Genomic DNA, 17,844 nt, shown 5'->3' on the forward strand with positions numbered 1-17,844 from the left:
TAAAGCCCATCTCACCCCACCCCTGGCCATGGCAGGGACACTTTCCACTGTCCCAGGCTGCTCCAAACCCTGTCCAACCTGGCCTTGGGCACCGCCAGGGATCCAGGGGCAACCACAGCTGTTCTGGGAATCCATTTCAGGGCTTCACCATCCTGAAAGGGAAGAAACCAAAGCACCGGCCAGGAAAAAAACCCCAAACCAAGCCCAAGCAATGCAAATCCCACACCCCAATGCCCCTCTTTAGAAGACAATTACACATTTTAAAAATACATTTTGCTCTCCAATGGAAACATTCTTGGATGAGAATATTCTTTTAATCGGGGGAGGGGGGAACCAACCGTAGTGACTTTTAAAACAAGTTTCTGGTTGACAAGTAAAAAAAGTGTCAAGAGTTCTCAGGACTCTGTCCATAACATGGAGGGGTGCTCTCATCCCAAACATGCCAAGTCTGCATTCCCACCAAACCCCCACAACCAAACCCACCGACGTTGTCCCTCCACCCCACGAACAACAGCAAACCGTGGCTCCTTAAGCTGCAGAACAACCCCCACACCTGAAGGATAAAAGCCTGGCAAACAAGCAGAGTGGGAACACTTGGGTGGTCTGCATGGAAAAGCACTTCCAACCGCTGGCTTAGTTCCACCTGGAGCTGCAGACACCACACAAAGCTTCGCTCTGGGTTGGATTAGCTGGACACATGTGCTGTGACAGACCAAGGACACGAGTAACAAACACTCAGTGCAAACTGGAGTAAGTACACGTAACACGCCATGGAGAGGACACCACCTGGCCCACAGCAAATCTGTCCCTTGTCCCAGGGCCATCCAGGAGCCTGCTGTGTTCCCAGCAGGCCATCCACACTCCCAAGGCTGTTTGCAAACACCACCCGTGTCGCTGCTGGAGGGAATCAGGCAGCTCTGCGGCTGCCCATCCAGTGGTTATGATCCTCTGTGGCTGCCAGTGCGGGTACAAACAGAGGGCAGGGCTGAGAAAAGCAGGATCTGGAGAAGTTTTTAAATGGAGTTTTAAAGTTGTAATGTAGCTGGTGAGAAAAAAGTCTCCTCTCTGGCTGACAGTGCAGATTCTCTTCCACCTCCATCCCACAAAAAGCGATGCTGGACACAACCGTGTCTCCACAGGGGACAGTTGGTGTTAGGTCAGCTCTAATCATTTATTCTCCAAGCTCACAGGGTAAAGAAAATCTACTAAGACGTCCTGATGAGTGGGGACCTCTCTTCTTCAGTGCTCTGGAAGAACAAAACCGCAGCAAATTACATGTGGCCATGAGACACCTTCCACCATGGGAAGCTGCCCAGACTCCAAGCAGGGAAGGGAAAAGCTCCTACTTCTAAGGACAATTCCCCCTAAGAGAGCCAGGGCTGCACTAAGAAGGCACCAGAGGGTGGGTGGCAGCTTGGGCAGGGACCTGCTGTGACACCTGACAGAGGAGGGAAGGCCAGAACCACGCAGGGATCACAAGGAGAGCTGCAAACTGCTGGATTACCTCTGTTTGCAGGAAAAGCAACAAAAGCAAAGTAGGAAAAGCATGGCATGCAGCTGTCCCTTTGTTATTTTGATCCCTGTAGAGTATTCCAGCACATCCAAGAGAGCTGGTTTGAAGCTGTGTATGTAGGATGGGGCAGGAATTCCTGGGACAGGCCTTGGGCAGGGGGACAGGCTGACACTTGGGCTGAGCTGCTGGTAACACAGGCAGGCTCAGAAGGAAAGGAAAGGAACAAGGACTAGTCTCTTCTGTACAGGAGCCTGAAGTACAGTCCCATGGGGATGGGATGGCAGTGGGACACACTGAGCCAGAGGGGTCCCCCAGGCACAGTGATCCAGAGTTTTTAAGACAGTGTTTAGAGAACACCAAACACAGAGATCACACTAAGCCCACAGCAACTATGAGAAGAAAACAGCCTCCTAGAGAACCCAGGCTATTCCTCTAACCAAAGGCTCCACATCATCTGAACGCTGATACAGGAAATTTTGGCATCACCTTTTGCCCTGACAAGCACCTTAATGCCAGCGTGTAATCTTGGGACAGAACTTCTCATAAACAGATTTACAAGCTGTCTTGTAAATATAGAATACTGGAGAATACTTTCTGATGCTGCTGTCTGTGCAATTCATCTGTTCTTTGGCCACATATTTGCATTACGATTTGGAAAATAATCCACTGGCACAATGCAGTTTTGCTGAGAACACTGGCATCAACTAAATCTGTCCTCAAATATGGTGGAGTTTTTGCATCTTATCCTTCAGGGTCCTCTAGACAGGCTGATTTATTTCACTACTGTTGGCAAGGGAATTGGGCACAGAGACAGGACCTGTCTTACCAGGTTTCTCAGATTAACTCCACTCCTTTGCTTTGGCGCGTTTATTCTGAGTCTATTAAAACTTCCCCTCCCTGGAAAGGTCATTTTCAACAAAAACAATATAAAAACGTGCAGGAAGACACCAAACAGATAAAATCAACCAAAAGAAAATCAAATGCAGGCAGATGTACAGCAAAGAAGGTCAAATCTGAGTGCTGCTTACCTCTTCACTTATCCCCCGGGACCTGCACACCATCACAATGAAAACAATCCCAAAAACAATCCCTAGGGCCATGATTACAAAAGGAATCCCAGTCACAACGCTGGCTTCCAGCAGGACATGCCTGAGTTTGCTGGCAGATGCTTCATCAATCAGAACACTCTGGAGCAGAGAGAGATGAAGAGGGGGGAAAAAAAGGTTATTTCTATGCTTTCTATGTGATCACTTTGTGGAGAGCAGGGAAACAGCACTCCCACAACTCTCCACCACTGCTTCATTGCTTCCTGATGTACTTCCCTCTAAAAATTCTTCCAGGGGCCAGAGGGATCACCTAGTCTGCATTTCAAAGGGAAACAGGAATTTTTAACTTTTGGTTTAGGAATGGACTAATACTGGAATAACAGTGTATAGCATCAAAACCAGTCCCCCCAAATCCAATTAATTCAGTGATCCAACTGCAGCAGAGGAATATTCACAATAGATGACTCAAAAAAAGGTGTGATCTCCTGAACTCCTGCCTCCATCTGAGCATCCATTTTCCACACAGCCAACTACTTTGTATTTAAAAGGAGTGTGTGACTGAGGGTTTGGCAGGGCTGAACTTAATACTACAACAAGCAGCAGGATGGTGTTAGTTAACAGCTTCCTACCTATTGCTGTACAAAACATCAAGAAAATCAGCATTTTCTTTTCTGGCTAGCTCAGAGGCTATTTTGGCAAGCATTGACATGCCACAAATACTGGAAAGACATAGCAAAACTACTTACCTCATTTATATACATCACTGGGAAAATCAGCGTTCGGATGTTGCCTGTTTCACTGTGTGGAAGAAAAAAGTAAAAAAATTATCGCTTTGGAACTTTTCAGCCTGAGGGTTGTGAACACAGATTATACAAGAACAATGAATGAGGAAACTGTCCCTAAAAACCTCTGGGCTGTTCCTTTTTGTTGTGGATTTTCACCTCCCTGCTGGAGTAGGACAATCTCAATCTCCCAGATGGATAATAAATTCCGGTTTGGGAGCAGGGACAGATTTTGGGACTTGGTGGGCAGTGAAAGACAGGGATCCATACGGGGCTCATTCGTAACTGAGTGACAGATTTGTGCCAGGCAGCAGGAATGTGAGCTAAGCTTATGTTGAAGGTTACTCCTATTTTCAAAACACAGAAACTATTGTCCAAGCAACATGGGCACAGCAGCAAAAATCCCCCAAGAGTTGGCACATGTGGAATCCCAGCTCAGGCAGGAGTTGTGTTACTGTGACAGCTCCTGGGCACAGGGAAACAAGCCTGAAGGAACACCACTGACTCTCCCAAGGGGACTGGGCAGATAAAACACTTCTATTTTAGTTATTGTAGCTAAGATATGCCAATAAACATCAGCCCTGCAGCTGAACACGAGGAGTAGCTACCATACAACATTCTTTACTCTGCAGGTGGAACTACACAATCGACTTGATCTGTGATACTGCCCCTTCTAATTGAGATTCAATTGGACTTCTCCCTCTCACACTTGCTCTCTCCAACCCATATTCGATTTGAACACTGCAGAAAAATTAATTCTGAATATCAGCTCAGATCTGAGACATTCACCCATCAGCAGAGAACACTCACAAAAATTCAGGTAATTTTCGGACGTGAACATTGACCTGCATCCGCTTGGCTGCCTGCAGGACGAGCCCTGTCAGCTGGGGAATAAAAGAGATCAGTATTAAAAAAAAATAGTAAATGTAAAAGAATGGGAACTGTGAGAAAGCAGGAAGAACCTGGTACAATACCAGACACACAGCACGATCTGCACTGGACCTTCAGAGAAGAGCTGTGGAATTTCCTCCCTCTTTGGCTGCACACAACAGCCCCATGAGTCAAAGCACTGTTTCTGTAAACCAAACAGGTTGTGATTGTGCTCTTTTCCTCAACCCACATTCGTATGTGGGTGTGTAGGGATCACTGCTGTACTGGTTTTAGCTGGGAGAGAATTAATTTTCACCACAGTATCTGCTATCAGGCTGTGTTTTGGAACTGTGATGAAAACAGGGTGGGTAACACAGGGATGTTCTGGTGATTGCTGAGCAGGGCTCACACAGCCTCCAGGCCTCTTCCGTTTCTCACACTGCCCTGCCAGGGAGTGGGTAGGGTGGGGTGGTGTGTGACAGACTGGGAGGGGACAGGGACAGGAGAGCTGACCCAAAGTGCCCAAAGGGTTCTCCCATTCCATCCAGCATCATGGAACTACTACAGATTCCTTGAGGTCAACGGGACTACACCAATACACACCACCCAAGGAGGTGACCTAAACCCATGTGCTTGGATCCATTCACCTACAGAACCCTTGAAAAATGGCTGCACTTACAGGATTGATGTCCAGAAATGTCTCATGGTATTCTTTTCTAGGATGCATGCCCTCTATGTCCTCTACATACTTTGGATCTGCTTGGTAAAAATGCGGAGCCGACAGAAATATCGGAGCACCTGGAACGCGAAAACACGGTCACCACTTCCAAAAGGCCGAGCAGGATTTGGGGAAGCCTTTGAGGACCTCACAGCTTGGAGCCATTTACAGAGCAGGGAAGAGCCCATTGTGGAGCTCCAAACCCTTGTCCTTGGGACAAGCCCCCCATCCCGCGGTGCAGCACAGCCGCACCTTGCTTGCAGACGCTGACGTTGAGCACGCCGGTGCCGGGGCAGTTCCCGGCCGGCACGCAGAAGCCGGCGTTGGCAGGGTTCACCGAGGTGTTGGCAAACACCATGGCGGAGGGCACGAAGCGGAACGTGGGCACCCCGGCCACGGCCCCCGAGCTGTCGTACACCAGGAACAGGGACCTGCAGGGAAGCACAGCAGAGGCAGGTGGGTCAGGCTGCAGCACACACCCACCCCAGCTGCTCCTGTCTCCCTGCTGATGCCCGTGTGTTTACTCCAGTCTGCATTCCCACCACCTTCTGTGTGGAGTTTAACAGGCTCTGATCAGCAAACACATCTTGTCATCCTGCTGCTGCACAGAACAGAGGGTCCCCATGTCACTACTGCATGCTGGTCCCTCTACTGAGACGGACCAGGAAAGGAACACAGTCGTGGAAGACAGAACAATCTGGTACGTCCTGAATTTAGCCCTAACACGTCTGTATTGATTTAAATAATTTCAGATTGGTTTGTTCTTCGCGCACCGGGAAGTGGGCAAGGGGGGAGACAAGGTGGAACATGAGGAAGGAAATACATCTTCTTGCATTTCAGACAGCATCATGCAAAGTCATGATATCTCTGAAGAGGGCAATCTGGGTTCTCTAAAGAAGCACAGCACAGAGGAAGACTCTGGAGGAAAGACACTTAAGGAAAGTTCATAAAAAGTCCTTCCATTCCCCACATTACTAGCCTTGCAGTCCAGTCTGTCCTTCCAGTTTTCTTCCAGATTTTCCCCTCACAAATCTTCATTTTGAATAACACATCCTTAACTTGCTGCAGATTAGGAGTTTTTTCTGTAACTCTCATCCTTCACACCACCAATAAATGTGGAACACTGCTACTGTTAAATGAAATCACAGGAGGAGAACCACCAGCCTAACATGACACCTCAAGAGAAAAGGATGTAAACACTCTGCTATAAAGCCTGAGTGACAAGGTCTTCTCCTTACCTGCAGAAATCAGAAGAAAAGATGTAAATGTTCTCATCTTTGCTGATCAGCGGGTGAAAGGACGTCCCATCTGTGCCATTGATCATGTTACATGCCTCTGTTGTCCACCAGCTCAAGGACCTGAGGAGAGGGAAGAAAAGAGAACAAGGGATAAAAGACCTCTGAGCAGCATTCAGGCAAATGGCAGCTCCTAGTTTAAGCAAATAGGAATCAGACCTGTACAGGGCTAATTCCTCCTGCCTCAGCTCTGCTAACAAGAAAAGGGATCGAAATGGGTTTAAACTGCACTTGCATTCTCTTTAAGCTGGCACCAGGCAAGCAAGGGACAGATTCTGATGGAGGCAACAGCACACTGAAAAACTTACTCTTTTCCTTTCCACTCCACAATCCTTGAGAAGTTCAGGTAGCTTGTTTCCCCACTCAGGAAAACATATTCTCCATCATCAGTTCCGTTCATCTGCAAACAGAAAGAGGAGTTTCAGTGGCTGCAATCATGCTGTGGCACCTGGCTGGTCACTGCAATGGGGTGGCAGGAGTTGAAGTTGTCACCATTCCTAATCAACCCCAGGAGAGATGGACTACCCCTGAGACCTGTGCAGTTCATTGAACTCCATCTTGAATAGGAACAAAGTGGAAGTGACCAGGCAAGATCTTTACACGTCCCAAGTGTAGGAAATATAACACCAGATGAGCCTTTACTCCCTTTGAGAGCTGCCCCTGAATAAGCAGTCCTCAGGAAGAAAATAACCCCATGGAAGTAGGCTCAGCACTGCAGACATCTCCAAGAAGGAAGGATTCCCCACAGACCAAAATGACCTGAAACACTGTGGAAGCCAGGAATGGCTCCAGCACAGAAATAACATCCGATTTCAATCAATTACTAAGGAAATCAGTCAGGACATTTTTCTAGCAGTTTGCACAAGTGGCCCCACAAAGCCCATGTTATTCAAGTGAGCACAGGCAAGAGTGGAGGGGGTTTGTCCTTGGAAAGCTTATCCATACCTCACATCCAGTGCCCAGATGCAGGCAAACTGAAGAGGGAGCATCCCTTTGCTATCCCTACCTCCTGGCTCAATCCAGGCACACCCCTCTCATAGCCCAGACTGCAGCAGTGCCATCCTTCCCCACAGCAAGCCCCAACAAGCGTGGCCATCCAGTTACCTTGTTAAAGAGCCCAAACACAGGATCTATCTCGGGATGCAGGACATGGATGGTGGACATCAGCCTGTCCCTGTAGCCCCACAGCAGCTCGTGGACCGTGCGGATGGTGAACAGGGACTCCTGGTACAGAAGCAGCAGCACCTCTGTGGCAAATTGCAGAGGGGTTGACCTGGTCCACTCCATGGCAGTCTGTCAGGGCATTGGAATGAGACAGCAATGGTCAGATTTATGGGGGAACAAATAATACCAGCAGTGTCCAGACACAGACACTTTTCACCACTGCACATTCATATCTCCAAAATGTGAACAGTAGTAACGTTTATTTCCTTTCCAGACGACAAATGGGTTTACAACAAGTCTTTAAAGAGGCAATAACAAAAGAAGGACATTTCTCTGGCCTAAACAACCTGTGGTTCTTCTCATACTGCCTGTTACAGTACATCACAGCCAAAAATCTGAAGGAGAGATAATCCTTACCACCACGAGATGCCTGGGAGGAATGGAAAATACAGTGTCCGTACTGTCTGCAACTCTCAGTAAGCTGAGTCCTATCTACTACTATACAGAGGGCATTTCTGTACTCATTCATAAAATCAGGCATTTTTGGAAATGCTGGGGAAACAGTCAAAATGAATGTACTCAGCAACTGAAATTAAACTAGGATGGAGAGTAAAGGCTGAGTCCCACCCCCAAGTATGTGAGCACAGCCTGATCTCCTCTGGAAGCTGTGGCAGCTTTATATCTGCTTGTTCTCATGCTATCCCTGTATGAGACCAAAACAGTGGTGTGATCACCAGGAGACTCCCTTTCACCTAGCACAGTCTAGGGGAGCACTTTTAACTTTAATTTTACTCTGAGAGGTCCTTTTCATTCAGCTGTGTCTGAAACTGTATTTTCTCTTCAGTTTGAGAAGCAGACTTAGAGGCAACTTCTCCAATTTTGACAAAACAACCCCAAGCATTTCTAACTGTCACACAGGGGTCAGAGTTCCTTCTAAGCATTTGACATTACTAATTCCCTAGTTTCACTGACTCAAGGAAGCTCAGCAAGGCTGGTTTCTCCTTGTCCCTGGAGAGTGTGTCATGTCTTAGCACCAGAGCAAGGCACTAACACTGCAGAGGTGTGAGGAGAGGGAGGAACAAAATAAACCTCCCACAAGAGTCCAGCCCCAAACTGAGACCAGCGTCTGCCCAGGACAAGAGCTGCCTCTCTTGTTCTTCCATCACATTTATCTACCTCAAAGGAGGAGTCAGGATGAAGCAACACGCTGTTCTCAAGTGTGTCAGAATGAATTCCAAGCAGGAATGAAAGAGAACTCACCACTGCAGGAATATTTATTGTCCTTATCAGGTCCACTTCAGGGTCTCCCACTGACTTCTCAGGTTCAAACACATAAGTCTTTGGGTTCAGAGCAGACACTTTGGTTCCATTGTCCAAAAACTGGACGTGCACTCTTGGCCTGTATTCCCTGAAAGACAAGAGCTTGTTCTCTAATCAAGTTAAGCAAATATACACAGCATTAACTGAAATTAACCTATGTCTGTTCTACTGCTTTAAGCACATACATGGTGGGATTTTCAGTTCTTTAGGAGTAGATTCTCTCACTGACACAATCTCCCTGCTGTGTCAGTGTGAGCTGAGTCAGACCTCATGGGGTGTTTCCAAAAATGCCACCCCACGTGTTGATTGCACTTCACATTTTTGCTTCGTCTTTAAAAACCTCAAAGGAAGTAGAACCATTTCAGATGGCTCAGAAGGATTTAGAGGCACAATATAAGAGATTGCCCTTGAGATCCAGGTTGAAAATGAAACTTTTGCCTCTGCTGCAGGCAAAATTCACTCCAGGAAGATGCAGGCTGCATGTGTCTCATTGACCTGACCTAGGAACCCACCAGAATCCTTCTTGCTGGCTTCAGAGCACTTGGCACTAGGGCTTACATGTGACACAACCACAGACAAGCCTCATTTTAGTTCTTCCCCTTTAATTCTTGAGCAGGAATCCTGGGCACAACAGAAATTCAAGTGAAATTTTGCTGCTCACTACCCATGGCCTGGGAGGCTGCTGCTGTTCCTGTCTAAGCACCCAGACAGCAGAATAAAGCTCAGGATTGCTGACAAACCAGTCCAATTGCCAAGGAACATCAAACGCTACCTGCTGGCCTGACGAGGAAGTCAGATCTTAATTACCCCGAAACAAGTCAGGAGCACAACTCAATTTTCATTGCCATTAGCACTTTACAAACCAGAACTCTGCAGCTGTGCAGAACACACTGACACACACGTGTCTCCAGCAAACCCCAAAAGGGAAATGGCAGGCGGCTGCTCACCGCCTGGCACACACACAAGGTGAAATTCCCCGTTTCCTAAGCCTGCATTTACTCAGGAGGCTGTTGACTTCCACATTTGCCTGGGCAAGTTTCAAGTCACAAGATGTGAGGGAGAATTATTCTGCCAGATGTTGTGCTCTGATGTTCTGCATTCAGTTCAGATCCCAGATTCTACCCTGGCTGCAATGAATTCATCAGTGCAGCTTCACAACACGCTGCATTACTCTGGCTCAGCTTTCAGATTTAAATCAAACTGGAAAGGCCTGTGAAACTATTGTTATTAGAAACCAACCACTTCACATCTTTCTCATCCAAACAGTGTCTCTACCACTCTCCAGCATCCCTGCCACTCAGGAACACTTTGGTCTGGCAGCACGTCCAGCTTGACTTGGCAAAAGCCTCTTGGACAGCAATCTATTTTATTCCCCAGGGCTGGAACTGGGGGGATGGAAATGGACAGCTGTGAAATGCCTTCCTAAAATAGGCCAGAGGTAACCTGAGACACCTCTCCATCTCTGAAGAGGAAAATAATACTCCCTGATGAAGGATACAAGTAGGAGGCTCTAAGATGTGAAAGTTAAAAAGTTGTAAATGTGTGCAAGACCAGACAATATTCCAGGGTTCTTTGGGACTCAGCAGGCTTGGGCAGATCAGCAGCTTGCACATTATAATTACTTATTTTACATGCTGCCAGTTCAACTTCCAGGATTTAAAAAGACCAACTCTATTATGTTTTAGTTACAGAATCTACCTCAAGTGCTTTACAATGAATGCTGGTGAAAACTTGGAGCTGCAGGAAGAGACTCTCTTGAGCCCTCCCACATCCTCCCTGTCACTCACTCGATTTTCTCCCTCTGCTTGCTCAGCCCAGCTCACTCCCAGCCTTTCCCCAGACCCCATGTTTTATAAAAACACAGAGCCACACACTTCATATTCGGGCATTTTAGGTATTCTACCACATGCTAGAGCCAAACGAGTCTTTAATGCTTTGCCACACAGGGCCTGTGAAACCAACGGGGCTTTTATTCCCTGGCTGGAGCATGCAGTGTGGCTGGAACATCCCTCCCTGCTCCCTGTGCTCCCCCATGCCTCCTCTCCTTCCCACCCACTGCCAGCAGCCTGCTGCAGCCACAGCCCGGCAAGGATTGTGGAATCTGCTGGAAGAGAGCTCTCCACTTCCTAACGTTTCCTCCTTCCTCTATCAGCCAGAGCAGAGCACAGGGGAATCCTGTCCAGACATGCCAGAATCAGGCTAAGCCAACAAGCCAGAACCCACTGGAATGTGCAGCCTCCTTCCTTCCCTCCCTGTCACCGCCCAGAGCACTGCAGGGAGGGCTGGCGTCAGGGCCCCACTCGCAGCCAGCCCGTGGCGTGGGATGCAGGGAAAGGCTCTCCCAGCAAACCAGCAACTCAGGCTGGGCCTCCCCTAGGGCAGGGAACAACCCAGCCAGCACAACACCAGCCCATCCTGCTGAGCTCCTTCACGGACAAGGTGCAGCTTCCCAAACCAGGTTACCAGTGACACCCAGGAGAGACTCGGAGCTAAGGAAAGGGAAAAGAAGAAGCTGGCAAAGAGGACTGAATATCAGCCTCTGTGGTTCTCTGCAGCTCTGTTAACCCTGGTCCTATTTATCTTCCTACCACAGAACACACTGCTGACTAGTGACCAGCATTATGCTGCGTACACCTGAAGAAAAGCTTGGGAACTTGAGAGCTTGTGGATCCCTTCTCCAGCTCTACTAGCTCGTGTAATACCAGGGATTTTGCCAAAGTACCACATGGAGTTTGCCAAGGCTAAACAGACAGGACTGGATCACAAAGGAGACAGGGTAAGGGATTGTTGGCAGAGGGAGAAACAAAGCTGAGGTGTGGGAGGAAGGAAACTGAAAGTCAAGAGATAATGCAGAAACCAAGGCTCCCACAAAGGCTTCTGCTTTCATTCCAGCATTTTTTCAAATACCAACAGATTCTGATAATTTGGCAGCTTGGGTAAACACAGCTCCTTCTGGCACTGAGCCAGTGCCCAGCCTGGATGAGCCCATGTGACCAGAAGTGAGGAATCCACCTTTTTGTCATGGTGGTGGAGTCTTTTATAACTCCAGGACTTCCAAGACCACGACCTTCCCTGCCACAGGACTCCTCCTGGTTTACAGGTCAGCAGGCAGCTGAGCAGAACATAGCTCTAAAGGAGAACTCGTTTTTAAGGTGACTCTAAAATCTCTCCGTGCCACAAAGGACAGCTCCAGAGGCTGGACAACAACAAACATGTGGCCTTAGTAAATCCATCAGTAAAAATGAGAGGTAGGTCTAAAACCTAAGCAGGTTTTACAGTGAGGGTTGGCTCAGGATGTCCCTTTCAGTACCACTCTAACCATTTTTCTGGCCAGATTTTACCCATGTGGATTGTGCAACTCCAGCTAGGAACCAATTCCTGAGTTAGCACGAGTCACACTTCTGTGCAACACTCCTCTCTCCAGCCTCCCAGACATCACCCAGCTCACAAGACAGGAGGCCAGGATGCAACAGCTGCGTTCAGCAGCTGAGGAACAGCAGCACAGCAGCAAAACCCTGCCCAAAATCTGACAGAAGTCACTAGCTTCAACTGAAACCAGTTGAAAGGGTCAGTTGTTCCTGTGTGGGGTGTGACCATGCTCCCCTGGATAAACTTTCCCTCACACATTAACACCTAGGTTTTCTCCTAGAATCGGATCCCAAGCGTTCTGGATCCCACATTTTGGCTTCCTCACACACCACAGCTTTTGTGAAAGGTGGAAGCAGTGAAAGGGTCCTACCTGTAGGTGTATGGTCCTATTTCCTCTACGAGAGGAGTAGCGCCTTGGAGCACTTCCAAAGGATTTGTGACATTGAAGAAGTAGAACTGCATGTAGACTGGGGGAGGAGGGTCCTCCCAGGCCTCAAAGGTTTCCGTGCCATTTTTCAATACTGTTCCCTGAAACAAGAGAAAGGCAGACCAGCTGCTAATACTATGATGCTGCATGATACTGACAGGAAAGAGAGGAATTCCATGCCTTGGCAACAAGCACAGGCAGTAAGACTGGAGACTCCAGACCTAGATCTGTACTTTGAAGCATCTCACTCAGTATCAACCAGCTCAGGCACCTGCTAACATGGCCACAGGCCAGGAGCAATGTTGGTCGGGTTTGTAGCTCCACTTCTCCTTGACATTCTTTGGAAGGGAGACTGATCAGCTATTACTCAGCAATCCTGTGTCCTTTCCTGTGTTAGCAAAAACCTCCACATGGAGCAAGACACCAGAAAACATGCCAACATTACAGATAAAAGTGGAACTCAACAGTGGGAGGCCAAGAGTCCTGGCCTTTATGATTTCTTTGCCCAAGAATGTCAAGATTCCAACACAGCTGTGAGATTCTGTCTCCAAAGCAATTAGACTTTGTTTTTCAGTGCCCTGTGAGAAAAACTGCGAATGACAAATTTCTTTCACAGAGGCACTCTAGGATTTGCGCCTTTCCAAGGTCTTGGAAGAGGACAGAGATTCTTTGCCCTCTGTCTATAATTTCTTTCCTACAGCACATGCATCTCCAGACCCACAGTCTGTCAGTCTGCTTTGTAACCAAGCTATAAATCATTATTTTACAGCAGAAGCACTTACGAAATGAAACACTAATTCCCTTCCTTCAGTAATACCCCATATCAGTATATACATAGCATATGGGAAGTCACAACCACACCTGTAATGCAGAGCTCCATAACAGAGGTCCCAATCTCTTGTTTTATTGCTATCCCATTTTAGATAAAATTCACCCCACCCATAAAGCATCCCCACCACCAAAATCAAGGCTTTTCATGTAGTTATAACACTGGAACTGCTTCAGTGGTCACAAAGAGAGATTTGGCTTGCAGAGTGAATTTTCAGGAATAAGGACATAGAAAACTCTGTCTTTGACAACCACATCACCTGTAGGTGGAAGAAGGGGAGGGGGGAATAATTTGCAAGTAAATGGGTCTGACCAACACTCATTCTTTCTATTCTTCTGAGAAAACAAGTCAAATATTGTGAGTGGAAACTCAGAAGCAGGGCAGGCTGGACAGCTGCCAGCCCGTGGTCAGTGTTTATGGGGTCTTATCAGCCACTGTTGCCTCAGGACTCATTCTTGGCCTTCCCACTTAAAGAGCCATTTTCTTTCCAAGCAGACTTTAATTTTGAAGGATGAGATAAAGAGACGACTGTTTCAAAGACAAACTTATTGGCAGGAGTTTGGCATGGCAGGAGTAATGCTGAATGGCAGTGAAAGCCAGCCCAGCTGGTGGCATTTTGCACTTGCAGCCTGCTGTCCCCTAAGGATTAAAACCCATGTATTCTGTGCACAGCTCAAAAATTAATGTGTTTCAGACATGCTTGAGGAGCTTGGAGCATTCTCTGGGACTACCAACATCACATATGTACAATTTCCTACACAGCCTCATGCTTTTGATCCTGTTTTCTTATGATTTATGCCAAGAAGACTCATCCCTGTATTCACGAGTATTCACTGGTCATATTCATTCCAGATTTATTTCTTGGATCTGCATGGCACAGTTTGGACCTCCCACAGAAATTAAGTGTCTATTTATAGCTCTGTACAGTGACAGCAAACCCAGATTCACAAACTTCTGAGCTGGATTCAGAGAGACTCCCAAAAACTGTCAAATAATGACACATGGCAAGCTCTTTTCTTCTGACTTTCACCAAATGTTACCAGGGATATTTGTGTCTATCACATGATATTACAAGGACATCAGGGTTTCTCCTTTCCAAGTGGAGTCCACGCTCATTTCCAGTGTTCCAAAGCATCCTTCCTGCTGACTGTATTTATCAGCTAGCCCTGAACTCACAGCTCTGTCATTTGCTGCTGTTTCCTTGCCTTGACTGTGCTTTACACACGGGAAATAAAAAGGGAGCTTTCCCTCCCAAATATAACTGTTACCGGTAGTGATGGTAGGAGTGGGAAATGGTACTGAACATTTTTGAAACTGGCACAGAAAACTGAATTCCTTTTTTTTTTTTTCCTGGAACTCCTAAGCATTTTAATTCCAAGATGCACTTTTATGTGTTCATCTATGACAGAGTTTAACTGCAACTTGTTAAGGTGATGGGGTAGGACCAGGATGAACAGACCTCTCTACTCCTGCACCTTGGGAATGCCCTGTCCCAAAGGAGACTCCCAATGGATCCTTCAGCTGTGCCTCCACACTCAATGCTGCTGAAAGCTCCAGTACCTTGCATTAAACAAAGTCATGTTTGTTTAATGCAGCAGCAAAAAAGATCAATACGTCAATGGAGAAAACATCCTCCTTGTCCTTTTGGGCCTGAAACACTCCAGCCAATCCAGCTCAAGAGATGGCTGGTGACACAAGTCCCGTGGAATTTCAAGGGGTTTGAAGACTAAGTGTTTTCTAAAATTATTGGCATAAGGGATGTGGCATGAAGGAAACACCTGGGGCAAAGGACAGACTGACTTCCAAGTTTGAAATTAGGAGCCTAGCTCAACAGTTGAATATATATATATATAAAAATTAGGTTATATTCATCAACTGCACACCTACGGCAATAAAAACACAAGCATCTACGCATCAGAGAGAACAAGACAAGACCACTGGCAGCTGGGAAGGGGAGATTCATGCTTGTCCATAATAGGTTTTTTCCCATTACTCTCTGGAGTTTCAGGTGCCAGGCCCTAACAACAAACAGGTATTTGGCATCTGATTGGGATGGCACATTTAATTCACAAAAAGATATTAAAATGGCAAATATAGATTAAATTGACAAGATTTTCATGCCTTTCCTCTGGGAAAAGAGCTGTCACTGTTCTTGTCACAACACATCTGCCCACTGAATTTCAAGGGGATGTGAAGTCTCACAGCAGGTTGGATTTCCCACTCTTCCCACACCCTCTCTGTATCCCAGATCCTGCCTTTGGCTGGAAATGCTTCTGCACACATCCCCTTGTGAAAGCAGAGCCATCCTCAGCGGTTCACAGGTGCTGGGTTTGGAGACACAGGTGCTTCAGCTGCTCCAAAATACAGCTTTCTACTCCAGCTGCACTCGAGACTGCAAAGACAGCTCTTCACTGAGAGTCAGCCCTGTTTCACGACTGCTGGAAAGCCCTTAAACGAACAGGAACTCCTTACAAAAGCTCAGGTCTTGCCCCATTTCAAAGGCAAATTGAGATTTGTCTGTTTGCACAAGATTTTCTAAGCTACACACACAGTTACACAAGAGACAGCAGCTTTCTAGACTACACACAAATGAGGTAGAGCTCACGTGGGATAAAGCAAATGTGGAAAAAAGCCAGATCAGCAGAGGGACTGGGAGAACTCTGCTTTGGGGATGAAAGCTGCCCTTCCCCAACTGGGGGTGTGTGCCTCCTGGAGAAGGCTAGGAGGGAGTTGGCAGCTCTCTCAGGGAGCCAGAAGCCTCATTCCCTGCAATCCAGATGTGTCCCAGCACGAGCTGGAGAGCAGCAAGCAGGAAAAGACTGAGCTCTGGAAGCTTTATCCTGCTTTACTGAAAGCTCTGCTGAGCGAACACCAACTTGCTCTTACATAAGGCAGCACTCCGGGGAAGGAGCAGGCAGCCAGGAGATAATGCGCGTAAGGAGGATCACGCCTAATTCCTGAGTCCTGCTCCAAACCCCTGCTTTCCCCCACTGCTCCTGCAATGACAGCGTGAAGCACACTCAGAAGTAGGATTTCTGGGATGCAGAGGATGGCAGACTCCTTCCCAAGGAGATCCATGATCAGGGGAGTGGAGCTGCACTTCCAAGTGCCACAACCTGCTGTAAGCTTACTGCCAACCTAAAATTGCACTCGTCAAACCAAAATGATTCAAGTTGACAATGCAGTTTCCAGGGTAGGAAATGCTCCCTGTCAACAGCCCAGAGGAAAGAACAGGAGATCACAGGTGATCTGGTCACCAGTTGGACAACAGCACTGGTGAAATCTCTCCACTGGTTAGCAGTCCTACTTTCTCTGTCAGAATAAAAACTAAAATAATATTCCTCAGACTAGGCAAATAAATAATTGCACATTTACAAAGGAATTCCAAGGGAGTTACTAACACAGTTGACCTTTCTCACTGGACCATTGGATAAATGCACAGAGCCACTCTGGCAGAGAAACAAAAGCTTAGGCAGAGCAGGAACAGTCCAGGCCTCTGCATCCACAGCAATGCCAAGATGGGTGTCCCCAGGTGTGGAACAACAGGGTGAAATGCCTTGCTGCCATCACCCAGCCTGGGGAATTGGGAGACACCACGTGTTCCAGCCCACAGCACCTCTGGCAGTGCTCCAGAGGCAGCAGTAAATGGAGCAGCAGGACAAGTATGAAAGCTGAAAGTAATGTATGACAGAGATGGCAAAAAGAAGGGGTGTTTGAGCTGTCCCCTGCTCCCCTCAGGTGCTGCTGCTCCGGAGAGGGCTCCTTGCTACAGCTGCTGCCTCACAGCCTGCAAAGCTGCCTCAAGAGGAGGTATTTTTATCCCTACTCACCCAATTTTCCCCCAGCCCTGGGGCCACTGCAGACTGAGCTCCATTCAGAGCCCCAGCCCGGCCGAGTGGCGCTGGGCAGGGGGGGTTCACTGGGCCGAGGGGGCTCACCGCCCAGGGATGCTCCTGCCCACCCACCCACAGCTGCCGCAAGGAGAGAGCCAGCCCACCCCTCCCTCCCAGGGCTATTTTCAGAGGGAATAAACCGGTAAACAAGCACCGTGACGGGAACGCGGCCGTGCTTTTACCTGCTTCACCTGCAGATCCACCACCGTCTGGAAGACGTGCGCGACCAGCAGGGAGATGCTGGCGATGAGCAGCGTCATGGCCAGGACCCCCACGGTTACGAGGCATAGCGACTTCATGGCTGCTGCTGCCGCCGCCGAGCAGGGACCGCCCGGGCTCCGCCGGGCTCGGCTCCAGGGGCGGGCAGACTGGGAGCTCTGCCCGCCCAGCGCCGGGAGGAGCCGCCGCCGCCTCCGCCCCTCGGCGCCCGCAGGGACCGCAGCGCTCCCGGGGGTTGCTCTCCCGGAGGATGCGCTCCCGCCTCACTGGGGCCGGGAGAATGTATCCCAAAATAACGGGGGTTGGTTCCTGCCCGCAAGGATTCCTGGCACAGCCGGGATCTTCCTGCCCGCTGGGGATGGCGCTGCTAGAGCGCCACGCTCGATGCAGCACCAAAGG

General features: G+C 48.3%; 1 protein-coding gene across 2 annotated transcripts; it reads right to left on the reverse strand.

Annotated features, from left to right (window-relative positions):
* Positions 1 to 292: 292 nt before the first annotated feature.
* SCARB2 (scavenger receptor class B member 2) lies at positions 293 to 17,597 on the reverse strand. Of its 2 annotated transcripts, XM_085057756.1 has the most exons (13): positions 17,409 to 17,597; positions 12,448 to 12,605; positions 8,649 to 8,796; positions 7,329 to 7,517; positions 6,533 to 6,624; positions 6,168 to 6,287; positions 5,182 to 5,360; positions 4,891 to 5,009; positions 4,152 to 4,225; positions 3,306 to 3,357; positions 2,542 to 2,700; positions 2,340 to 2,410; positions 293 to 1,247 (listed from the first exon to the last, which is right to left on the reverse strand). In XM_085057756.1, exons 1-12 carry the CDS (start codon positions 17,523 to 17,525, stop codon positions 2,381 to 2,383), a joined length of 1,437 nt encoding a protein of 478 aa, XP_084913882.1. In that variant the 5' UTR covers positions 17,526 to 17,597; the 3' UTR covers positions 293 to 1,247; positions 2,340 to 2,380. The 2 variants fall into 2 exon arrangements, with proteins under 2 accessions (XP_084913882.1, XP_084913880.1); XM_085057754.1 differs by lacking the exon at positions 2,340 to 2,410 and having other exon boundaries at positions 17,409 to 17,596.
* Positions 17,598 to 17,844: the final 247 nt, after the last annotated feature.

The sequence above is a fragment of the Lichenostomus cassidix genome, chromosome 4 (genome assembly GCF_008360975.1).
Source record: "Lichenostomus cassidix isolate B80296 chromosome 4, HeHo_3.0, whole genome shotgun sequence".
Classification (NCBI taxonomy): domain Eukaryota; kingdom Metazoa; phylum Chordata; class Aves; order Passeriformes; family Meliphagidae; genus Lichenostomus; species Lichenostomus cassidix.